The sequence below is a fragment of the Cherax quadricarinatus genome, chromosome 55 (assembly GCF_038502225.1).
Source record: "Cherax quadricarinatus isolate ZL_2023a chromosome 55, ASM3850222v1, whole genome shotgun sequence".
NCBI lineage: Eukaryota > Metazoa > Arthropoda > Malacostraca > Decapoda > Parastacidae > Cherax > Cherax quadricarinatus.
Window position 1 is genome coordinate 20,187,392 of NC_091346.1, and position 25,310 is coordinate 20,212,701.

The window sequence follows — 25,310 nt, forward strand, 5'->3', positions numbered from 1 at the left end:
AGGGTTGTGGGTCAGGGCTGTGGGTCAGGGCTGTGGGTCAGGGTTGTGGGTCAGGGCTGTGGGTCAGGGTTGTGGGTCAGGGCTGTGGGTCAGGGTTGTGGGTCAGGGTTGTGGGTCAGGGCTGTGGGTCAGGGCTGTGGGTCAGGGTTGTGGGTCAGGGCTGTGGGTCAGGGTTGTGGGTCAGGGCTGTGGGTCAGGGCTGTGGGTCAGGGCTGTGGGTCAGGGCTGTGGGTCAGGGTTGTGGGTCAGGGTTGTGGGTCAGGGCTGTGGGTCAGGGCTGTGGGTCAGGGTTGTGGGTCAGGGCTGTGGGTCAGGGGTGTGGGTCAGGGTTGTGGGTCAGGGCTGTGGGTCAGGGTTGTGGGTCAGGGCTGTGGGTCAGGGTTGTGGGTCAGGGCTGTGGGTCAGGGTTGTGGGTCAGGGTTGTGGGTCAGGGCTGTGGGTCAGGGCTGTGGGTCAGGGTTGTGGGTCAGGGCTGTGGGTCAGGGTTGTGGGTCAGGGCTGTGGGTCAGGGCTGTGGGTCAGGGTTGTGGGTCAGGGCTGTGGGTCAGGGTTGTGGGTCAGGGCTGTGGGTCAGGGCTGTGGATCAGGGCTGTGGGTCAGGGCTGTGGGTCAGGGCTGTGGGTCAGGGCTGTGGATCAGGGCTGTTGAAGTGACAACTTAATTTTAAATTGTGAAAAATATCTCAAGAAGAGAGAAGATTAATGTAAGAGGTACGCAGCTCTGCACTCTCACCTAGAGAACCTTCTGAAGTGCCTGCATGTGAACGGAAATTTGTTTACTTTTCATATCACTTCTCGTCCCTTGTACATAAATGGTAGACAATACCGACAAAGTGAAGAGTTAGACACATGTGCGACATCTGGGTATCCTTATTTATAGACGTTTCGTCATCCAGTAGTTCGATCAATACAATGACATAATGCGAAGAAATATACGTATATACAACAGATGAGGTACTCAGTCCCTCAGCCCAGGAGCTGGTGAAGAACACCGTAGTCTTGAAGGAACCGATACCCAGATGTTCACATGTGTCTTAATTATTCACTACTTGTCGCTTGTTGCCATAAGTAGAATGGGAATGTTGATGACTGTCAGAGTGATGCTTCAGGCAACATTGCTGACCTGTAGAATGTGCAGAGAGCCTTTGAAACAGCAGGCCTACTGGCCCATCCTTGGCAGGTCCTTCTCAAACCCAAACCCACTAAGAAAAATATCTGCTCATCCCGTTTTCAATGTTCCCCAGGAACACCATTCATTCTCACTCCTGTATTTGTCCAGCTTAAATTTGAAGGTACTCAAGGTTTTAGCTTCAATAACACTACTAGGCAGAGTGTTCCGCTGTTGGAGGTCCCTAGTACGGTGTTTGGAACGTAGGCGAGTTTAAGAGTTAGTTCAGTGACCTCTCTTTGAGGTTTGTCAGGAAACAGGACAAGTGTTTCCTGACGCGGGTCTTAGTTATATGATGACCTGCTGTTGGAGCTTTTGGTCATCTTACGGAGGCCTTCCGCTGGCTTACCGGTCCACCTCTTTAAAAATTATGGTCATGGTTATAAGCATTTCTCTTATGTGTACGTAGCTATGTGTACGTAGTTATGTGTACGTAGTTATGGAGAGAGTTGAGTGATGTCAGTTGTGGCCTTCTGGCAGGAAGTGAAGCAAATTTAGCTCATCGAAGGATACTGAGGTTTTGTGAGGATCATTAGTGACTTATACCCACTGGATGACTTACACTGACTGACTCACACACACTCAGTGACTTACACTGACTGACTCACACACACTCATTGACTTACACTGACTGACTCACACACACTCATTGACTTACACTGACTGACTCACACACACTCAGTGACTTACACTGACTGACTCACACACACTCATTGACTTACACTGACTGACTCACACACACTCAGTGACTTACACTGACTGACTCACACACACTCAGTGACTTACACTGACTGACTCACACACACTCAGTGACTTACACTGACTGACTCACACACACTCAGTGACTTACACTGACTGACTCACACACACTCAGTGACTTACACTGACTGACTCACACACACTCAGTGACTTACACTGACTGACTCACACACACTCAGTGACTCACACTGACTGACTCACACACACTCAGTGACTTACACTGACTGACTCACACACACTCACTCACACTGACAGTGACTTACACTGACTGACTGTGACTGACTCACACACACACACGTTGACTCACACTGACTGACTCACACACACTCAGTGACTTACACTGACTGACTCACACACACTCAGTGACTCACACTGACTGACTCACACACACTCAGTGACTCACACTGACTGACTCACACACACTCAGTGACTCACACTGACTGACTCACACACACTCAGTGACTTACACTGACTGACTCACACACACTCAGTGACTCACACTGACTGACTCACACACACTCAGTGACTCACACTGACTGACTCACACACACTCAGTGACTTACACTGACTGACTCACACACACTCAGTGACTCACACTGACTGACTCACACACACTCAGTGACTTACACTGACTGACTCACACACACTCAGTGACTCACACTGACTGACTCACACACACTCAGTGACTCACACTGACTGACTCACACACACTCAGTGACTTACACTGACTCACACACACTCAGTGACTCACACTGACTGACTCACACACACTCAGTGACTCACACTGACTGACTCACACACACTCAGTGACTTACACTGACTCACACACACTCAGTGACTCACACTGACTGACTCACACACACTCAGTGACTCACACTGACTGACTCACACACACTCAGTGACTCACACTGACTGACTCACACACACTCAGTGACTCACACTGACTGACTCACACACACTCAGTGACTCACACTGACTGACTCACACACACTCAGTGACTCACACTGACTGACTCACACACACTCAGTGACTCACACTGACTGACTCACACACACTCAGTGACTCACACTGACTGACTCACACACACTCAGTGACTCACACTGACTGACTCACACACACTCAGTGACTCACACTGACTGACTCACACACACTCAGTGACTTACACTGACTGACTCACACACACTCAGTGACTCACAATGACTGACTCACACACACTCAGTGACTCACACTGACTGACTCACACACACTCAGTGACTCACAATGACTGACTCACACACACTCAGTGACTCACACTGACTGACTCACACACACTCAGTGACTCACAATGACTGACTCACACACACTCAGTGACTCACACTGACTGACTCACACACACTCAGTGACTCACACTGACTGACTCACACACACTCAGTGACTTACACTGACTGACTCACACACACTCAGTGACTCACAATGACTGACTCACACACACTCAGTGACTCACACTGACTGACTCACACACACTCAGTGACTCACAATGACTGACTCACACACACTCAGTGACTCACAATGACTGACTCACACACACTCAGTGACTCACACTGACTGACTCACACACACTCAGTGACTCACACTGACTGACTCACACACACTCAGTGACTCACACTGACTGACTCACACACACTCAGTGACTCACAATGACTGACTCACACACACTCAGTGACTCACACTGACTGACTCACACACACTCAGTGACTCACAATGACTGACTCACACACACTCAGTGACTCACACTGACTGACTCACACACACTCAGTGACTCACACTGACTGACTCACACACACTCAGTGACTTACACTGACTGACTCACACACACTCAGTGACTCACAATGACTGACTCACACACACTCAGTGACTCACACTGACTGACTCACACACACTCAGTGACTCACACTGACTGACTCACACACACTCAGTGACTCACAATGACTGACTCACACACACTCAGTGACTCACAATGACTGACTCACACACACTCAGTGACTTACACTGACTCACACACACTCAGTGACTCACAATGACTGACTCACACACACTCAGTGACTCACACTGACTGACTCACACACACTCAGTGACTCACAATGACTGACTCACACACACTCAGTGACTCACACTGACTGACTCACACACACTCAGTGACTCACAATGACTGACTCACACACACTCAGTGACTCACAATGACTGACTCACACACACTCAGTGACTTACACTGACTCACACACACTCAGTGACTCACAATGACTGACTCACACACACTCAGTGACTCACACTGACTGACTCACACACACTCAGTGACTCACACTGACTGACTCACACACACTCAGTGACTTACACTGTTCCAGTAAGAGTGCTCTAGTGGAACCATCTTAAAGATGTGAATAAATAATTTACAGAACCGACACGTTGATAAACGAGACAGGTTCACGACAGGTTCACGACAGGTTCACGACAGGTTCACGACAGGTTCACGACAGGTTCACGACAGGTTCACGACAGGTTCACGACAGGTTCACGACAGGTTCACGACAGGTTCACGACAGGTTCACGACAGGTTCACGACAGGTTCACGACAGGTTCACGACAGGTTCACAACAGGTTCACGACAGGTTCACGACAGGTTCACGACAGGTTCACGACAGGTTCACGACAGGTTCACGACAGGTTCACGACAGGTTCACGACAGGTTCACGACAGGTTCACGACAGGTTCACGACAGGTTCACGACAGGTTCACGACAGGTTCACGACAGGTTCACACCATTTACGTACCTTTCTTCTGGAAAGGTTCGCCACACAGTGGTTTCTTCAGTCCAATGCAGAAAAAGGTAGAATAGGAGGAGAAGTTTAGGGTCTACCTGGAGTCTACCTGGAGGGCATTCCGGGGATCAACGTGCCCGCGGCCCGGTCCACGACCAGGCCTCCCGGTGGATCAGGGCCTGATCAACGAGGCTGTTACTGCTGGCCGCACGTAATCCAACGTACGAACCACAACCCGGCTGATCCGGCACCGTCTTTAGGTATCTGTCCAACTCCCTCTTGAAGACAACCAGGGGTCTTCCCGTAATGCCCCTTATTGCTGGTGGGAGGCTGTTGAACAGTCTTGGGCCCCGGACACTTATTGTGTTTTCTCTTAGTGTACCAGTGACGCCCCTACTTTTCACTGGGGGTATGTTGCATCGCCTGCCAAGTCTTTTGCTTTCGTATGGAGTGATTGCTGTGTGCAGATTAGGGACCAGTCCCTCCAGAATCTTCCAGGTGTAGATTATGATATATCTCTCTCGCCTGCGCTTTAGTGAGTACAAGTCAAGTGCTTCCAGGCGCTCCCAGTAGTTAAGGTGTTTGATGGAACCTATACGTGCAGTAAAGGTTCTCTGTACATTCTCTAGCTCTGCAATTTCACCTGCCTTGAATGGGGATGTTAATGTACAGCAGTATTCCAGCCTAGAAAGAATAAGTGATTTAAAAAGGATCATCACTGGCTTAGCATCTCTTGTCTTGAATGTTCTCATTATCCATCCTATCAGTTTCCTAGCAGATGTGACAGTGGCATTGTTGTGATCCTTGAAGGTGAGATCTTCTGACATTACCACTCCCAGGTCTCTCACATTACTTTTCCTCTCTATTGTGTGATTGGAGTTTGTAGTATACTCAGTCCTAGTTATTATTTCCTCCAGTTTTCCATAACGGAGTAGTTGGAATTTGTCTTCATTGAACATCATATTGTTCTCTGTTGCCCATTGTAAAACTTGGTTTCCATCTTCTTGGAGGTTAACAGTGTCCTGAGTGATCAGTCCCTCAACCTTGAGTTGAGGGACGTGAGGTTAACAGTGTCCTGAGTGATCAGTCCCTCAACCTTGAGTTGAGGGACGTGAGGTTAACAGTGTCCTGAGTGATCAGTCCCTCAACCTTGAGTTGAGGGACGTAATGTTTCCAGAATAAAGATATCCAAACGTTGCAAAAGTAACGCTTTTATCGTCCTGAAGACTGCAACCAGAGAGTGCTAGTGCTCTCTCTGTCTGTCTGTCTGTCTCTCTCTCTCTCTCTCTCTCTCTCTCTCTCTCTCTCTCTCTCTCTCTCTCTCATTCTGGTAGCAGCTGCTGAGCCACACCTATCACTCTTGTAGCAGCTGAACTACACAGAGTAAATATCTAAGTTATCCTCCCTCCGGCCTCACTAAAATCAATCAAGATTCTGTATACACGCACCAGACAAATCATTAAAAGTATTTACACAACGAACTTACAACAGCGGTCCCCTGACTGCTACGTTTAACGTAGTGATTAACGAGCACAGAGCGCCTAGTAACTGGAAACTCTAATGTATCTGCAGGATGGGAAAGAAAATAGATGGGAGATAGATTACACACTTTCAGTCACATTGTTATCAGCGATGATATTCGATGTTGGGTAACTATTGTCAACCAATAACAGGTTACACTACTGGGGACTTTGTGTAAGACGATAATCTTCTAGCCGATAATCAAGGTGATTTTCGTAGCCCGTGCTTTATAGTCTACTGTTATCTGTAGTATCACAAGTTCCAGACTTGGTGTAGAACCCTTCTCCAGGCTGAGGGACGGACCATCATAGATGGACTGATTATATCGTCTTTACTTCTCTGCTGCTTCTGCTAACTCTTTTGTACTCGAATGAAGAAACCTACTGTGTAGGCGAAACGTTTCGGAATAAAGATACCTAACTGCTGCACCTGTATCTTACTTATCAACCTGTCGGAATTATATACCATTTTCATATCATACGGTCATCCGTTTGTCCAACACGGCACGGTATTGAGCCCCGGTGTTCCCAAGGCAGCGTGTTGCAGGGATCGAGGGTGGGCAGAGAGCCTTCCGCTATACTGTCCTTGTACATGAATGATATGCAATACCGACAAAATGAAGACTTAGACATGCGCAACATCTGGGTATATATATTTTTGTAGACATCTACAAATAAAGATACACAGATGTTTCAAACGTGTCTAAATACACAATCCTTGTCTGGTCTACCTAGTGAAGAGTACACTGTAGCCAGCTACAGTGAAACGCATTACAGATGGTTCACAGTACCGGACAGTTGATGAAAAAGACACATTAGCAGGTGTTGGACAGGTGTTGTAGTCACTACTGTGCTGAGGCCTCTATACATACAGGAGTGTCCCATATATACAGCAAGTTAGGTTCCGGGATATCGCTTTAAAATGAATCTTAACCAAACCTGATAACATGCTTACACTCTCATATATAAGTAAGCAATATAACTAGGCCGAGAAAAATGAATATACAGAACACACATTACTTACCTTAAAATATTTAAATCCTTAGCATATATTGTATGGTAAATATATTTACTGTAGGAATTCTGAATAAATGAAGAACGGGTATAACTGGAAACCGCCGTATTAGCGAAACTCTGCGAGGTGAAGCGCTGTAAAACGGGGCCTGTCTGTAGTGTCTGTCTATCTGTCTGTCTCTCTCTCTCTCTTTCTCTCTCTCTCTCTCTACCTTCTGGCAACCTAGAGCACCAAGTTATAATTCGAAAACTTGCACGGGCTCTCCACTAACGAGTGCCACTGGGAAAACTTTGTCTAGTGATACTTAAGCAGTGGGCACCCGCTCCCTTGTTAACTTGACCCATGGTGTTAACTTAATGTAATAACTTGACCCATGGTGTTAACCTGACCCATGGTGTTAACTCATGGTGTTAACAACTTAATCCAGGTGTTAACTTGACCCATGGTGTTAACAATTTGACCCATGGTGTTATCAGTTTAACTCATGGTGGTAACTTGACCCATGGTGTTAACCTGACTGATGATGTTAACTTAACCCATGGTTTTAACAATTTGACCCATGGTATTACTAACTTGACCTATAGTGTTAACTTAATCCATAGTGTTAACAACTTGACCCATGGTGTTAACAACTTGACCCATGGTGTTAACAACTTAATCCATGGTGTTAACTTGATTCATGGAATTAACTTTTTCTGCGATGTTAACTATCTGTTACGCAGTGTTAATATCTTGTTCCATGGTGTTAACCCACGGTGTTAACTTACTGTCTACTTATCCTACAGTATTAACTACTCAACCTGTAGTGTTAACATTTTATTCCATGGTGTTAACTTAACCCAAGGTGGTAGGTTAACACAGTGTTAACCTAACCCAAAATGGTGGGTTAACACAGTGTTAACCTAACCCAAGATGGTGGGTTAATACAGTGTTAACCTAACCCAAGATGGTGGGTTAACACAGTGTTAACCTAACCCAAGATGGTCGGTTAACACAATGTTAACCTAACCCAAGATGGTGGGTTAACACAGTGTTAACCTAACCCAAGATGATGGGTTAACACAGTGTTAAGTACTCAATATCAACAAAAGGGAGATAGAGTACTCACTGGTCTTGATATCAACAAGGAGGGAGAGTACTCTCTGGTCTTGATATCAACAAGAGGGAGGGAGAGTACTCTCTGGTCTTGATATCAACAAAGGAAAGGGAGAGGGAGGGAGAGAGAGTACTCACTGGTCTTGATATCAACAAGAGAGAGGGAGAGTACTCACTGGTCTTGATATCAACAAGAGGGAGGGAGAGAGTACTCACTGGTCTTGATATCAACAAGAGATGGAGAGAGTACTCATTGGTCTTGATATCAACAAAAGAGGGAGAGAGTACTCACTGGTCTTGATATCAACAAGAGGGAGGGAGAAAGTACTCACTGGTCTTGATATCAACAAGAGAGGGAGAGAGTACTCACTGGTCTTGATATCAACAAGAGGGAGGGAGAGAGTACTCACTGGTCTTGATATCAACAAGAGGGAGGGAGAGTACTCACTGGTCTTGATATCAACAAGAGGGAGGGAGAGAGTACTCACTGGTCTTGATATCAACAAGAGGGGGAGAGAGTACTCACTGGTTTTGATATCAACAAGAGGGAGGGAGAGAGTACTCACTGGTCTTGATACCAACAAGAACGAGGGAGAGTACTCACTGGTCTTGATATCAACAAGAGAGGGAGAGAGTATTCACTGGTCTTGATATCAACAAGAGGGAGGGAGAGAGAGTACTCACTGGTCTTGATATCAACAAGAGAGGGAGAGAGTACTCACTGGTCTTGATATCAACAAGAGGGAGGGTGAGAGAGTACTCACTGGTCTTGATATCAACAAGAGGGAGGGTGAGAGAGTGCTCACTGGTCTTGATATCAACAAGAAGGGGAGAGAGTACTCACTGGTCTTGATATCAACAAGAGGGAGGGAGAGAGAGTACTCACTGGTCTTGATATCAACAAGAGGAAGGGAGAGAGAGTACTCACTGGTCATGATATCAACAAGAGAGGGAGAGAGTACTCACTGGTCTTGATATCAACAAGAGGGAGGGAGAGAGAGTACTCACTGGTCTTGATATCAACAAGAGGGAGGGAGAGAGAGCACTCATTGGTCTTGATATCAACGCCGTGTTCCTCCCTTAAGTCAATGTGACCTGACCTGACTAGGTTGGGTGCATTGGCTTAAGCCGGTAGGAGACTTGAACCTGCCTCGCATGGACCAGTAGGCCTTCTGCAGTGTTCCTTCGTTCTTATGTTCTTATGTAAGAGGAGTAGAAAGTACTCATTGGTCTTGATATCAACAAGAGGGGTAGAGAGTACTCACTGGTCTTGATATCAACAAGAGGGAGAGAGAGTACTCACTGGTCTTGATATCAACAAGAGGGGGAGAGAGAGTACTCACTGGTCTTGATATCAACAAGAGAGGAAGAGTGTACTCACTGGTCTTGATATCAACAAGAGGGAGGGAGAGAGAGTACTCACTGGTCTTGATATCAACAAGAGGAAGGGAGAGAGAGTACTCATTGGTCTTGCTATCAACAAGAGAGGGAGAGAGAGTACTCACTGGTCTTGATATCAACAAGAGGAAGGGAGAGAGAGTACTCATTGGTCTTGCTATCAACAAGAGAGGGAGAGAGTACTCACTGGTCTTGATATCAACAAGAGGGAGGGAGAGAGAGTACTCACTGGTCTTGATATCAACAAGAGGGGGAGAGAGTACTCACTGGTCTTGATATCAACAAGATGGGTAGAGAGTACTCACTGGTCTTGATATCAACAAGATGGGTAGAGAGTACTCACTGGTCTTGATATCAACAAGATGGGTAGAGAGTACTCACTGGTCTTGATATCAACAAGATGGGTAGAGAGTGCTCACTGGTCTTGATATCAACAAGAGGGAGGGAGAGTACTCACTGGTCTTGATATCAACAAGAGGAAGGGAGAGAGAGTACTCATTGGTCTTGCTATCAACAAGAGGGGGAGAGAGTACTCACTGGTCTTGATATCAACAAGATGGGTAGAGAGTACTCACTGGTCTTGATATCAACAAGATGGGTAGAGAGTACTCACTGGTCTTGATATCAACAAGATGGGTAGAGAGTACTCACTGGTCTTGATATCAAAAAGAGGGGGAGAGAGTACTCACTGGTCTTGATATCAACTAGAGGGGTAGAGAGTACTCACTGGTCTTGATATCAACAAGATATGGAGAGAGTACTCAGTGGTCTTGATATCAACAAGAGAGAGAGAGAGTACTCACTGGTCTTGATATCAACAAGAGAGAGAGAGAGAGAGTACTCACTGGTCTTGATATCAACAAGAGGGAGAGAGAGTACTCACTGGTCTTGATATCAACAAGAGAGGGAGGGAGAGTACTCACTGGTCTTGATATCAACAAGATATGGAGAGAGTACTCAGTGGTCTTGATATCAACAAGAGAGAGAGAGAGTACTCACTGGTCTTGATATCAACAAGAGAGAGAGAGAGAGTACTCACTGGTCTTGATATCAACAAGAGGGAGAGAGAGTACTCACTGGTCTTGATATCAACAAGAGAGAGAGAGAGAGAGAGAGAGAGAGAGAGAGAGAGAGAGAGAGAGAGAGTACTCACTGGTCTTGATATCAACAAGAGAGAGAGAGAGAGTACTCACTGGTCTTGATATCAACAAGAGAGAGAGAGAGAGAGAGAGTACTCACTGGTCTTGATATCAACAAGAGGGAGGGAGAGTACTCACTGGTCTTGATATCAACAAGAGAGAGGGAGAGTACTCACTGGTCTTGATATCAACAAGAGGGAGGGAGAGTACTCACTGGTCTTGATATCAACAAGAGGGAGGGAGAGTACTCACTGGTCTTGATATCAACAAGAGGAAGGGAGAGAGAGTACTCACTGGTCTTGATATCAACAAGAGAGGGAGGGAGAGTACTCACTGGTCTTGATATCAACAAGAGGGAGGGAGAGTACTCACTGGTCTTGATATCAACAAGAGGGAGGGAGAGTACTAACTGGTCTTGATATCAACAAGAGGGAGGGAGAGTACTCACTGGTCTTGATATCAACAAGAGAGGGAGGGAGAGTACTCACTAGTCTTGATATCAACAAGAGGGAGGGAGAGTACACACTGGTCTTGATATCAACAAGAGGGAAGGAGAGTACTCACTGGTCTTGATATAAACAAGAGGAAGGGAGAGAGAGTACTCACTGGTCTTGATATCAACAAGAGAGGGAGGGAGAGTACTCACTGGTCTTGATATCAACAAGAGGGAGGGAGAGTACTCACTGGTCTTGATATCAACAAGAGGGAGGGAGAGTACTCACTGGTCTTGATATCAACAAGAGAGGGAGGGAGAGTACTCACTGGTCTTGATATCAACAAGAGGGAGGGAGAGTACTCACTGGTCTTGATATCAACAAGAGGGAGGGAGAGTACTCACTGGTCTTGATATCAACAAGAGGGAGGGAGAGTACTCACTGGTCTTGATATCAACAAGAGGGAGGGAGAGTACTCACTGGTCTTGATATCAACAAGAGGGAGGGAGAGTACTCACTGGTCTTGATATCAACAAGAGAGAGAGAGAGAGAGTACTCGCTGGTCTTGATATCAACAAGAGAGAGAGAGAGTACTCACTGGTCTTGATATCAACAAGAGAGAGAGAGAGAGAGTACTCACTGGTCTTGATATCAACAAGAGGGAGGGAGAGTACTCACTGGTCTTGATATCAACAAGAGGGAGGGAGAGTACTCACTGGTCTTGATATCAACAAGAGAGGGAGGGAGAGTACTCACTGGTCTTGATATCAACAAGAGGGAGGGAGAGTACTCACTGGTCTTGATATCAACAAGAGGGAGGGAGAGTACTCACTGGTCTTGATATCAACAAGAGAGGGAGGGAGAGTACTCACTAGTCTTGATATCAACAAGAGAGGGAGGGAGAGTACTCACTAGTCTTGATATCAACAAGAGAGGGAGGGAGAGTACTCACTAGTCTTGATATCAACAAGAGAGGGAGGGAGAGTACTCACTAGTCTTGCCATTCTTCTCAGGCGTGTTGAGCCTGAGTGGGCTTAGTACTCTAGCCACACTCATCCTGCCTGGACTCTTGCAGCACCACACGCTGCCCACTCTCCTCTCTACACCGTCCTCCACTGTCACACTTGTCACTGTCCTCTCTGCCTCTCACACTACTCTCTCTCTTATGATCTGAAACGAAGTTTGGGAGGTTAAACCTTGCAGTGATACATGTTGTTGTTGTTGTTGTTGTTGTTGTTGTTGTTGTTGTATATAAAAACACATGCAGAGTTTAATACACATGTTGTTGTTGTAGTTGCGAGGTATAAATGAGGTCGTACGAACGTTCTTGTTGCTCTTGTCGATAAAGACATGTACGGCTCACAGTATTTGTTGTAGTTGCAGTAGTTGTGGTTGTTGCTGTAGTTTCAGTAGTTGTGGTTGTTGTTGTAGTTGTTGTTGAGAGAGTTGCTGGCCGCTGCCGTCTCTCTGCTGAATATTTTCCTGGCCAATATTAACACCCCAGGAAAAGCACTCTGATCAAAAGTTCCTGCACTCTTATTAAAAGTTCCTGCACTCTTATTAAAAGTTCCTGCACTCTTATTGAAAGTTCCTGCACTCTTATTAAAAGTTCCTGCACTCTTATTGAAAGTTCCTGCACTCTTATTAAAAGTTCCTGCACTCTTATTAAAAGTTCCTGCACTCTTATTGAAAGTTCCTGCACTCTTATTAAAAGTTCCTCCACTCTTATTAAAAGTTCCTGCACTCTTATTAAAAGTTCCTGCACTCTTATTGAAAGTTCCTGCACTCTTATTAAAAGTTCCTGCACTCTTATTAAAAGTTACTGCACTCTTATTAAAAGTTCCTGCACTCTTATTAAAAGTTCCTGCACTCTGATCAAAAGTTCCTGCACTCTTATTAGAAGATCCTGCACTCTTATTAAAAGTTCCTGCACTCTGATCAAAAGTTCCTGCACTCTTATTAAAAGTTCCTGCACTCTTATTAAAAGTTCCTGCACTCTTATTAAAAGTTCCTGCACTCTTATTAAAAGTTCCTGCACTCTTATTGAAAGTTCCTGCACTCTGATCAAAAGTTCCTGCACTCTTATTAAAAGATCCTGCACTCTTATTAAAAGTTCCTCCACTCTGATCAAAAGTTCCTGCACTCTTATTAAAAGTTCCTGCACTCTTATTGAAAGTTCCTGCACTCTTATTAAAAGTTCCTGCACTCTTATTAAAAGTTCCTGCACTCTTATTGAAAGTTCCTGCACTCTTATTAAAAGTTCCTACACTCTTATTAAAAGATCCTGCACTCTTATTAAAAGTTCCTGCACTCTTATTAAAAGTTCCTGCACTCTTATTAAAAGTTCCTGCACTCTTATTGAAAGTTCCTGCACTCTGATCAAAAGTTCCTGCACTCTTATTAAAAGATCCTGCACTCTTATTAAAAGTTCCTCCACTCTGATCAAAAGTTCCTGCACTCTTATTAAAAGTTCCTGCACTCTTATTGAAAGTTCCTGCACTCTTATTAAAAGTTCCTGCACTCTTATTAAAAGTTCCTGCACTCTTATTGAAAGTTCCTGCACTCTTATTAAAAGTTCCTACACTCTTATTAAAAGATCCTGCACTCTTATTAAAAGTTCCTGCACTCTTATTAAAAGTTCCTGCACTCTTATTAAAAGTTCCTGCACTCTTATTAAAAGTTCCTGCACTCTTATTGAAAGTTCCTGCACTCTTATTAAAAGTTCCTGCACTCTTATTAAAAGTTCCTGCACTCTTATTAAAAGTTCCTGTACTCCTATTAAAAGTTCCAGCACTCTTATTAAAAGTTCCTGCACTCTTATTAAAAGTTCCTGAACTCTTATTGAAAGTTCCTGCACTCTTATTAAAAGTTCCTGCACTCTTATTAAAAGTTCCTGCACTCTGATCAAAAGTTCCTGCACTCTTATTAAAAGTTCCTGCACTCTTATTAAAAGTTGCTGCACTCTTATTGAAAGTTCCTGCACTCTTATTGAAAGTTCCTGCACTCTTATTAAAAGTTCCTGCACTCTTATTAAAAGTTCCTGCACTCTTATTAAAAGTTCCTGCACTCTTATTGAAAGTTCCTGCACTCTTATTAAAAGTTCCTGCACTCTTATTGAAAGTTCCTGCACTCTGATCAAAAGTTCCTGCACTCTTATTAAAAGTTCCTGCACTCTTATTAAAAGTTCCTGCACTCTTATTAAAAGTTCCTGCACTCTTATTAAACGTTCCTGCACTCTTATTAAAAGTTCCTGCACTCTTATTGAAAGTTCCTGCACTCTTATTGAAAGTTCCTGCACTCTTATTAAAAGTTCCTGCACTCTTATTAAAAGTTCCTGCACTCTTATTAAAAATTCCTGCACTCTTATTAAAAGTTCCTGCACTCTTATTGAAAGTTCCTGCACTCTTATTAAAAGTTCCTGCACACTGATCAAAAGTTCCTGCACTCTTATTAAAAGTTCCTGCACTCTTATTAAAAGTTCCTGCACTCTTATTAAAAGTTCCTGCACTCTTATTGAAAGTTCCTGCACTCTTATTAAAAGTTCCTGCACTCTTATTAAAAGTTCCTGCACTCTTATTAAAAGTTCCTGCACTCTTATTAAAAGTTCCTGCACTCTTATTAAAAGTTCCTGCACTCTTATTAAAAGTTCCTGCACTCTTATTAAAAGTTCCTGAACTCTTATTGAAAGTTCCTGCACTCTTATTAAAAGTTCCTGCACTCTTATTAAAAGTTCCTGCACTCTGATCAAAAGTTCCTGCACTCCTATTAAAAGTTCCTGCACTCTTATTAAAAGTTCCTGCACTCTTATTAAAAGTTCCTGCACTCTTATTAAAAGTTCCTGCACTCTTATTGAACGTTCCTGCACTCTGATCAAAAGTTCCTGCACTCTTATTAAAAGTTCCTGCACTCTTATTAAAAGTTCCTGCACTCTTATTAAAAGTTCCTGCACTCTTATTAAAAGTTCCTGCACTCTTATTAAAAGTTCCTGCACTCTTACTGAAAGTTCCTGCACTCTTATTAAAAGTTCCTGCACTCTTATTAAAAGTTCCTGCACTCCTATTGAAAGTTCCTGCGCTCTTATTAAAAGTTCCTGCACTCTTATTAAAAGTTCCTGCACTCTTATTAAAAGTTCCTGAACTCTTATTGAAAGTTCCTGCACTCTTATTAAAAGTTCCTGCACTCTTATTAAAAGTTCCTGCACTCTTATTAAAAGTTCCTGCACTCTTATTAAAAGTTCCTGCACTCTTATTGAAAGTTCCTGCACTCCTATTGAAAGTTCCTGCACTCTTATTAAAAGTTCCTGCACTCTTATTGAAAGTTCCTGCACTCTGATCAAAAGTTCCTGCACACTTATTAAAAGTTCCTGCACTCTTATTAAAAGTTCCTGCACTCTTATTAAAAGTTCCTGCACTCTTATTAAAAGTTCCTGCACTCTTATTGAAAGTTCCTGCACTCTTATTAAAAGTTCCTGCAGTCTTATTGAAAGTTCCTGCACTCCTATTGAAAGTTCCTGCACTCTTATTAAAAGTTCCTGCACTCTTATTGAAAGTTCCTGCACTCTGATCAAAAGTTCCTGCACTCTTTTTAAAAGTTCCTGCACTCTTATTAAAAGTTCCTGCACTCTTATTGAAAGTTCCTGCACTCTTATTAAAAGTTCCTGCACTCTTATTAAAAGTTCCTGCACTCTTATTACAAGTTCCTGCACTCTTATTAAAAGTTCCTGCACTCTTGTTAAAAGTTCCTGCACTCTTATTGAAAGTTCGTGCACTCTTATTAAAAGTTCCTGCACTCTTATTAAAAGTTCCTGCACTCTGATCAAAAGTTCCTGCACTCTTATTAAAAGTTCCTGCACTCTTATTGAAAGTTGCTGCACTCTTATTAAAAGTTCCTGCACTCTTGTTAAAAGTTCCTGCACTCTTATTGAAAGTTCCTGCACTCTTATTAAAAGTTCCTGCACTCTTATTAAAAGTTCCTGCACTCTGATCAAAAGTTCCTGCACTCTTATTAAAAGTTCCTGCACTCTTATTAAAAGTTCCTGCACTCTTATTAAAAGTTCCTGCACTCTTATTGAAAGTTCCTGCACTCTTATTAAAAGTTCCTGCACTCTTATTAAAAGTTCCTGCACTCTTATTAAAAGTTTCTGCACTCTTATTAAAAGTTCCTGCACTCTTATTAAAAGTTCCTGCACTCTTATTAAAAGTTCCTGCACTCTTATTAAAAGTTCCTGAACTCTTATTGAAAGTTCCTGCACTCTTATTAAAAGTTCCTGCACTCCTATTAAAAGTTCCTGCACTCTGATCAAAAGTTCCTGCACTCTTATTAAAAGTTCCTGCACTCTTATTAAAAGTTCCTGCACTCTTATTAAAAGTTCCTGCACTCTTATTAAAAGTTCCTGCACTCTTATTGAACGTTCCTGCACTCTGATCAAAAGTTCCTGCACTCTTATTAAAAGTTCCTGCACTCTTATTAAAAGTTCCTGCACTCTTATTAAAAGTTTCTGCACTCTTATTAAAAGTTCCTGCACTCTTATTAAAAGCTCCTGCACTCTTATTGAAAGTTCCTGCACTCTTATTGAAAGTTCCTGCACTCTTATTAAAAGTTCCTGCACTCTTATTAAAAGTTCCTGCACTTTTATTAAAAGTTCCTGCACTTTTATTAAAAGTTCCTGCACTCTTATTAAAAGTTCCTGCACTCTTATTAAAAGTTCCTGCACTCTTATTAAAAGTTCCTGCACTCTTATTAAAAGTTTCTGCACTCTTATTAAAAGTTCCTGCACTCTTATTGAAAGTTCCTGCACTCTTATTAAAAGTTCCTGCACTCTGATCAAAAGTTCCTGCACTCTTATTAAAAGTTCCTGCACTCTTATTAAAAGTTCCTGCACTCTTATTAAAAGTTCCTGCACTCTTATTAAAAGTTCCTGCACTCTTATTGAAAGTTCCTGCACTCTTATTAAAAGTTCCTGCACTCTGATCAAAAGTTCCTGCACTCTTATTAAAAGTTCCTGCACTCTTATTAAAAGTTCCTGCACTCTTATTGAAAGTTCCTGCACTCTTATTAAAAGTTCCTGCACTCTTATTAAAAGTTCCTGCACTCTTATTAAAAGTTCCTGGACTCTTATTAAAAGTTCCTGTACTCTTATTAAAAGTTCCTGCACTCTTATTAAAAGTTCCTTCACTCTTATTAAAAGTTCCTGCACTCTTATTAAAAGTTCCTGCACTCTTATTAAAAGTTCCTGCACTCTTATTAAAAGTTCCTGCACTCCTATTAAAAGTTCCTGCACTCTTATTGAAAGTTCCTGCACTCTTATTAAAAGTTCCTGCACTCTTATTAAAAGTTCCTGCACTCTTATTAAAAGTTCCTGCACTCTTATTAAAAGTTCCTACACTCTTATTAAAAGTTCCTGCACTCTTATTAAAAGTTCCTGCACTCTTATTAAGAGTTCCTGCACTCTTATTAAAAGTTCCTGCACTCCTATTGAAAGTTCCTGTACTCTTATTAAAAGTTCCTGCACTCTTATTAAAAGTTTCTGCACTCTTATTAAAAGTTCCTGCACTCTTATTAAAAGTTCCTGCACTTTTATTAAAAGTTCCTGCACTCTTATTAAGAGTTCCTGCACTCTTATTTAAAGTTCCTGCACTCTTATTAAAAGTTCCTGCACTCTTATTAAAAGTTCCTGCACTCTTATTAAAAGTTCCTGCACTCTTATTAAAAGTTCCTGCACTCTTATTAAAAGTTCCTGCACTCTTATTAAAAGTTCCTGCACTCTTATTAAAAGTTCCTGCACTCTTATTGAGAGTTCCTGCACTCTTATTAAAAGTTCCTGCACTCTTATTAAAAGTTCCTGCACTCTTATTAAAAGTTCCTGCACTCTTATTAAAAGTTCCTGCACTCTTATTAAAAGTTCCTGTGCTCTTATTAAAAGTTCCTGCACTCTTATTGAAAGTTCCTGCACTCTTATTAAAAGTTCCTGCACTCTTATTAAAAGTTCCTGCACTCTTATTGAAAGTTCCTGCACTCTTATTAAAAGTTCCTGCACTCTTATTAAAAGTTACTGCACTCTTATTAAAAGTTCCTGCACTCTTATTAAAAGTTCCTGCACTCTGATCAAAAGTTCCTGCACTCTTATTAGAAGATCCTGCACTCTTATTAAAAGTTCCTGCACTCTGATCAAAAGTTCCTGCACTCTTATTAAAAGTTCCTGCACTCTTATTAAAAGTTCCTGCACTCTTATTAAAAGTTCCTGCACTCTTATTAAAAGTTCCTGCACTCTTATTGAAAGTTCCTGCACTCTGATCAAAAGTTCCTGCACTCTTATTAAAAGATCCTGCACTCTTATTAAAAGTTCCTCCACTCTGATCAAAAGTTCCTGCACTCTTATTAAAAGTTCCTGCACTCTTATTGAAAGTTCCTGCACTCTTATTAAAAGTTCCTGCACTCTTATTAAAAGTTCCTGCACTCTTATTGAAAGTTCCTGCACTCTTATTAAAAGTTCCTACACTCTTATTAAAAGATCCTGCACTCTTATTAAAAGTTCCTGCACTCTTATTAAAAGTTCCTGCACTCTTATTAAAAGTTCCTGCACTCTTATTGAAAGTTCCTGCACTCTGATCAAAAGTTCCTGCACTCTTATTAAAAGATCCTGCACTCTTATTAAAAGTTCCTCCACTCTGATCAAAAGTTCCTGCACTCTTATTAAAAGTTCCTGCACTCTTATTGAAAGTTCCTGCACTCTTATTAAAAGTTCCTGCACTCTTATTAAAAGTTCCTGCACTCTTATTGAAAGTTCCTGCACTCTTATTAAAAGTTCCTACACTCTTATTAAAAGATCCTGCACTCTTATTAAAAGTTCCTGCACTCTTATTAAAAGTTCCTGCACTCTTATTAAAAGTTCCTGCACTCTTATTAAAAGTTCCTGCACTCTTATTGAAAGTTCCTGCACTCTTATTAAAAGTTCCTGCACTCTTATTAAAAGTTCCTGCACTCTTATTAAAAGTTCCTGTACTCCTATTAAAAGTTCCTGCACTCTTATTAAAAGTTCCTGCACTCTTATTAAAAGTTCCTGAACTCTTATTGAAAGTTCCTGCACTCTTATTAAAAGTTCCTGCACTCTTATTAAAAGTTCCTGCACTCTGATCAAAAGTTCCTGCACTCTTATTAAAAGTTCCTGCACTCTTATTAAAAGTTGCTGCACTCTTATTGAAAGTTCCTGCACTCTTATTGAAAGTTCCTGCACTCTTATTAAAAGTTCCTGCACTCTTATTAAAAGTTCCTGCACTCTTATTAAAAGTTCCTGCACTCTTATTGAAAGTTCCTGCACTCTGATCAAAAGTTCCTGCACTCTTATTAAAAGTTCCTGCACTCTTATTAAAAGTTCCTGCACTCTTATTAAAAGTTCCTGCACTCTTATTAAAAGTTCCTGCACTCTTATTAAAAGTTCCTGCACTCTTATTGAAAGTTCCTGCACTCTTATTGAAAGTTCCTGCACTCTTATTAAAAGTTCCTGCACTCTTATTAAAAGTTCCTGCACTCTTATTAAAAATTCCTGCACTCTTATTAAAAGTTCCTGCACTCTTATTGAAAGTTCCTGCACTCTTATTAAAAGTTCCTGCACACTGATCAAAAGTTCCTGCACTCTTATTAAAAGTTCCTGCACTCTTATTAAAAGTTCCTGCACTCTTATTAAAAGTTCCTGCACTCTTATTGAAAGTTCCTGCACTCTTATTAAAAGTTCCTGCACTCTTATTAAAAGTTCCTGCACTCTTATTAAAAGTTCCTGCACTCTTATTAAAAGTTCCTGCACTCTTATTAAAAGTTCCTGCACTCTTATTAAAAGTTCCTGCACTCTTATTAAAAGTTCCTGAACTCTTATTGAAAGTTCCTGCACTCTTATTAAAAGTTCCTGCACTCTTATTAAAAGTTCCTGCACTCTGATCAAAAGTTCCTGCACTCCTATTAAAAGTTCCTGCACTCTTATTAAAAGTTCCTGCACTCTTATTAAAAGTTCCTGCACTCTTATTAAAAGTTCCTGCACTCTTATTGAACGTTCCTGCACTCTGATCAAAAGTTCCTGCACTCTTATTAAAAGTTCCTGCACTCTTATTAAAAGTTCCTGCACTCTTATTAAAAGTTCCTGCACTCTTATTAAAAGTTCCTGCACTCTTATTAAAAGTTCCTGCACTCTTACTGAAAGTTCCTGCACTCTTATTAAAAGTTCCTGCACTCTTATTAAAAGTTCCTGCACTCCTATTGAAAGTTCCTGCGCTCTTATTAAAAGTTCCTGCACTCTTATTAAAAGTTCCTGCACTCTTATTAAAAGTTCCTGAACTCTTATTGAAAGTTCCTGCACTCTTATTAAAAGTTCCTGCACTCTTATTAAAAGTTCCTGCACTCTTATTAAAAGTTCCTGCACTCTTATTAAAAGTTCCTGCACTCTTATTGAAAGTTCCTGTACTCCTATTGAAAGTTCCTGCACTCTTATTAAAAGTTCCTGCACTCTTATTGAAAGTTCCTGCACTCTGATCAAAAGTTCCTGCACTCTTATTAAAAGTTCCTGCACTCTTATTAAAAGTTCCTGCACTCTTATTAAAAGTTCCTTCACTCTTATTAAAAGTTCCTGCACTCTTATTGAAAGTTCCTGCACTCTTATTAAAAGTTCCTGCAGTCTTATTGAAAGTTCCTGCACTCCTATTGAAAGTTCCTGCACTCTTATTAAAAGTTCCTGCACTCTTATTGAAAGTTCCTGCACTCTGATCAAAAGTTCCTGCACTCTTTTTAAAAGTTCCTGCACTCTTATTAAAAGTTCCTGCACTCTTATTGAAAGTTCCTGCACTCTTATTAAAAGTTCCTGCACTCTTATTAAAAGTTCCTGCACTCTTATTACAAGTTCCTGCACTCTTATTAAAAGTTCCTGCACTCTTGTTAAAAGTTCCTGCACTCTTATTGAAAGTTCGTGCACTCTTATTAAAAGTTCCTGCACTCTTATTAAAAGTTCCTGCACTCTGATCAAAAGTTCCTGCACTCTTATTAAAAGTTCCTGCACTCTTATTGAAAGTTCCTGCACTCTTATTAAAAGTTCCTGCACTCTTGTTAAAAGTTCCTGCACTCTTATTGAAAGTTCCTGCACTCTTATTAAAAGTTCCTGCACTCTTATTAAAAGTTCCTGCACTCTGATCAAAAGTTCCTGCACTCTTATTAAAAGTTCCTGCACTCTTATTAAAAGTTCCTGCACTCTTATTAAAAGTTCCTGCACTCTTATTGAAAGTTCCTGCACTCTTATTAAAAGTTCCTGCACTCTTATTAAAAGTTCCTGCACTCTTATTAAAAGTTTCTGCACTCTTATTAAAAGTTCCTGCACTCTTATTAAAAGTTCCTGCACTCTTATTAAAAGTTCCTGCACTCTTATTAAAAGTTCCTGAACTCTTATTGAAAGTTCCTGCACTCTTATTAAAAGTTCCTGCACTCCTATTAAAAGTTCCTGCACTCTGATCAAAAGTTCCTGCACTCTTATTAAAAGTTCCTGCACTCTTATTAAAAGTTCCTGCACTCTTATTAAAAGTTCCTGCACTCTTATTAAAAGTTCCTGCACTCTTATTGAACGTTCCTGCACTCTGATCAAAAGTTCCTGCACTCTTATTGAAAGTTCCTGCACTCTTATTAAAAGTTCCTGCACTCTTATTAAAAGTTCCTGCACTCTTATTGAAAGTTCCTGCACTCTTATTAAAAGTTCCTGCACTCTTATTAAAAGTTACTGCACTCTTATTAAAAGTTCCTGCACTCTTATTAAAAGTTCCTGCACTCTGATCAAAAGTTCCTGCACTCTTATTAGAAGATCCTGCACTCTTATTAAAAGTTCCTGCACTCTGATCAAAAGTTCCTGCACTCTTATTAAAAGTTCCTGCACTCTTATTAAAAGTTCCTGCACTCTTATTAAAAGTTCCTGCACTCTTATTAAAAGTTCCTGCACTCTTATTGAAAGTTCCTGCACTCTGATCAAAAGTTCCTGCACTCTTATTAAAAGATCCTGCACTCTTATTAAAAGTTCCTCCACTCTGATCAAAAGTTCCTGCACTCTTATTAAAAGTTCCTGCACTCTTATTGAAAGTTCCTGCACTCTTATTAAAAGTTCCTGCACTCTTATTAAAAGTTCCTGCACTCTTATTGAAAGTTCCTGCACTCTTATTAAAAGTTCCTACACTCTTATTAAAAGATCCTGCACTCTTATTAAAAGTTCCTGCACTCTTATTAAAAGTTCCTGCACTCTTATTAAAAGTTCCTGCACTCTTATTGAAAGTTCCTGCACTCTGATCAAAAGTTCCTGCACTCTTATTAAAAGATCCTGCACTCTTATTAAAAGTTCCTCCACTCTGATCAAAAGTTCCTGCACTCTTATTAAAAGTTCCTGCACTCTTATTGAAAGTTCCTGCACTCTTATTAAAAGTTCCTGCACTCTTATTAAAAGTTCCTGCACTCTTATTGAAAGTTCCTGCACTCTTATTAAAAGTTCCTACACTCTTATTAAAAGATCCTGCACTCTTATTAAAAGTTCCTGCACTCTTATTAAAAGTTCCTGCACTCTTATTAAAAGTTCCTGCACTCTTATTAAAAGTTCCTGCACTCTTATTGAAAGTTCCTGCACTCTTATTAAAAGTTCCTGCACTCTTATTAAAAGTTCCTGCACTCTTATTAAAAGTTCCTGTACTCCTATTAAAAGTTCCTGCACTCTTATTAAAAGTTCCTGCACTCTTATTAAAAGTTCCTGAACTCTTATTGAAAGTTCCTGCACTCTTATTAAAAGTTCCTGCACTCTTATTAAAAGTTCCTGCACTCTGATCAAAAGTTCCTGCACTCTTATTAAAAGTTCCTGCACTCTTATTAAAAGTTGCTGCACTCTTATTGAAAGTTCCTGCACTCTTATTGAAGGTTCCTGCACTCTTATTAAAAGTTCCTGCACTCTTATTAAAAGTTCCTGCACTCTTATTAAAAGTTCCTGCACTCTTATTGAAAGTTCCTGCACTCTTATTAAAAGTTCCTGCACTCTTATTGAAAGTTCCTGCACTCTGATCAAAAGTTCCTGCACTCTTATTAAAAGTTCCTGCACTCTTATTAAAAGTTCCTGCACTCTTATTAAAAGTTCCTGCACTCTTATTAAAAGTTCCTGCACTCTTATTAAAAGTTCCTGCACTCTTATTGAAAGTTCCTGCACTCTTATTGAAAGTTCCTGCACTCTTATTAAAAGTTCCTGCACTCTTATTAAAAGTTCCTGCACTCTTATTAAAAATTCCTGCACTCTTATTAAAAGTTCCTGCACTCTTATTGAAAGTTCCTGCACTCTTATTAAAAGTTCCTGCACACTGATCAAAAGTTCCTGCACTCTTATTAAAAGTTCCTGCACTCTTATTAAAAGTTCCTGCACTCTTATTAAAAGTTCCTGCACTCTTATTGAAAGTTCCTGCACTCTTATTAAAAGTTCCTGCACTCTTATTAAAAGTTCCTGCACTCTTATTAAAAGTTCCTGCACTCTTATTAAAAGTTCCTGCACTCTTATTAAAAGTTCCTGCACTCTTATTAAAAGTTCCTGCACTCTTATTAAAAGTTCCTGAACTCTTATTGAAAGTTCCTGCACTCTTATTAAAAGTTCCTGCACTCTTATTAAAAGTTCCTGCACTCTGATCAAAAGTTCCTGCACTCCTATTAAAAGTTCCTGCACTCTTATTAAAAGTTCCTGCACTCTTATTAAAAGTTCCTGCACTCTTATTAAAAGTTCCTGCACTCTTATTGAACGTTCCTGCACTCTGATCAAAAGTTCCTGCACTCTTATTAAAAGTTCCTGCACTCTTATTAAAAGTTCCTGCACTCTTATTAAAAGTTCCTGCACTCTTATTAAAAGTTCCTGCACTCTTATTAAAAGTTCCTGCACTCTTACTGAAAGTTCATGCACTCTTATTAAAAGTTCCTGCACTCTTATTAAAAGTTCCTGCACTCCTATTGAAAGTTCCTGCGCTCTTATTAAAAGTTCCTGCACTCTTATTAAAAGTTCCTGCACTCTTATTAAAAGTTCCTGAACTCTTATTGAAAGTTCCTGCACTCTTATTAAAAGTTCCTGCACTCTTATTAAAAGTTCCTGCACTCTTATTAAAAGTTCCTGCACTCTTATTAAAAGTTCCTGCACTCTTATTGAAAGTTCCTGCACTCCTATTGAAAGTTCCTGCACTCTTATTAAAAGTTCCTGCACTCTTATTGAAAGTTCCTGCACTCTGATCAAAAGTTCCTGCACTCTTATTAAAAGTTCCTGCACTCTTATTAAAAGTTCCTGCACTCTTATTAAAAGTTCCTGCACTCTTATTAAAAGTTCCTGCACTCTTATTGAAAGTTCCTGCACTCTTATTAAAAGTTCCTGCAGTCTTATTGAAAGTTCCTGCACTCCTATTGAAAGTTCCTGCACTCTTATTAAAAGTTCCTGCACTCTTATTGAAAGTTCCTGCACTCTGATCAAAAGTTCCTGCACTCTTTTTAAAAGTTCCTGCACTCTTATTAAAAGTTCCTGCACTCTTATTGAAAGTTCCTGCACTCTTATTAAAAGTTCCTGCACTCTTATTAAAAGTTCCTGCACTCTTATTACAAGTTCCTGCACTCTTATTAAAAGTTCCTGCACTCTTGTTAAAAGTTCCTGCACTCTTATTGAAAGTTCGTGCACTCTTATTAAAAGTTCCTGGACTCTTATTAAAAGTTCCTGCACTCTGATCAAAAGTTCCTGCACTCTTATTAAAAGTTCCTGCACTCTTATTGAAAGTTCCTGCACTCTTATTAAAAGTTCCTGCACTCTTGTTAAAAGTTCCTGCACTCTTATTGAAAGTTCCTGCACTCTTATTAAAAGTTCCTGCACTCTTATTAAAAGTTCCTGCACTCTGATCAAAAGTTCCTGCACTCTTATTAAAAGTTCCTGCACTCTTATTAAAAGTTCCTGCACTCTTATTAAAAGTTCCTGCACT

General features: G+C 40.8%; 1 protein-coding gene across 9 annotated transcripts in view; it reads right to left on the bottom strand.

The window, feature by feature from the left end:
• Positions 1 to 25,310, bottom strand: part of LOC128698943 (uncharacterized) — a 335,492-nt gene that overhangs the window by 58,519 nt on the left and 251,663 nt on the right. For 8 of the 9 annotated variants that reach the window (XM_070096898.1, XM_070096899.1, XM_070096900.1 and 5 more), the window contains one exon: positions 12,315 to 12,492. The exons of the other annotated variant lie outside the window; for it this stretch is intronic. In XM_070096898.1, coding sequence (XP_069952999.1) covers positions 12,315 to 12,378 — 64 coding nt within the window. In that variant the 5' untranslated portion in view covers positions 12,379 to 12,492. The remainder of the gene's footprint in view (positions 1 to 12,314; positions 12,493 to 25,310) is intronic. 9 annotated transcript variants of the gene reach the window in all.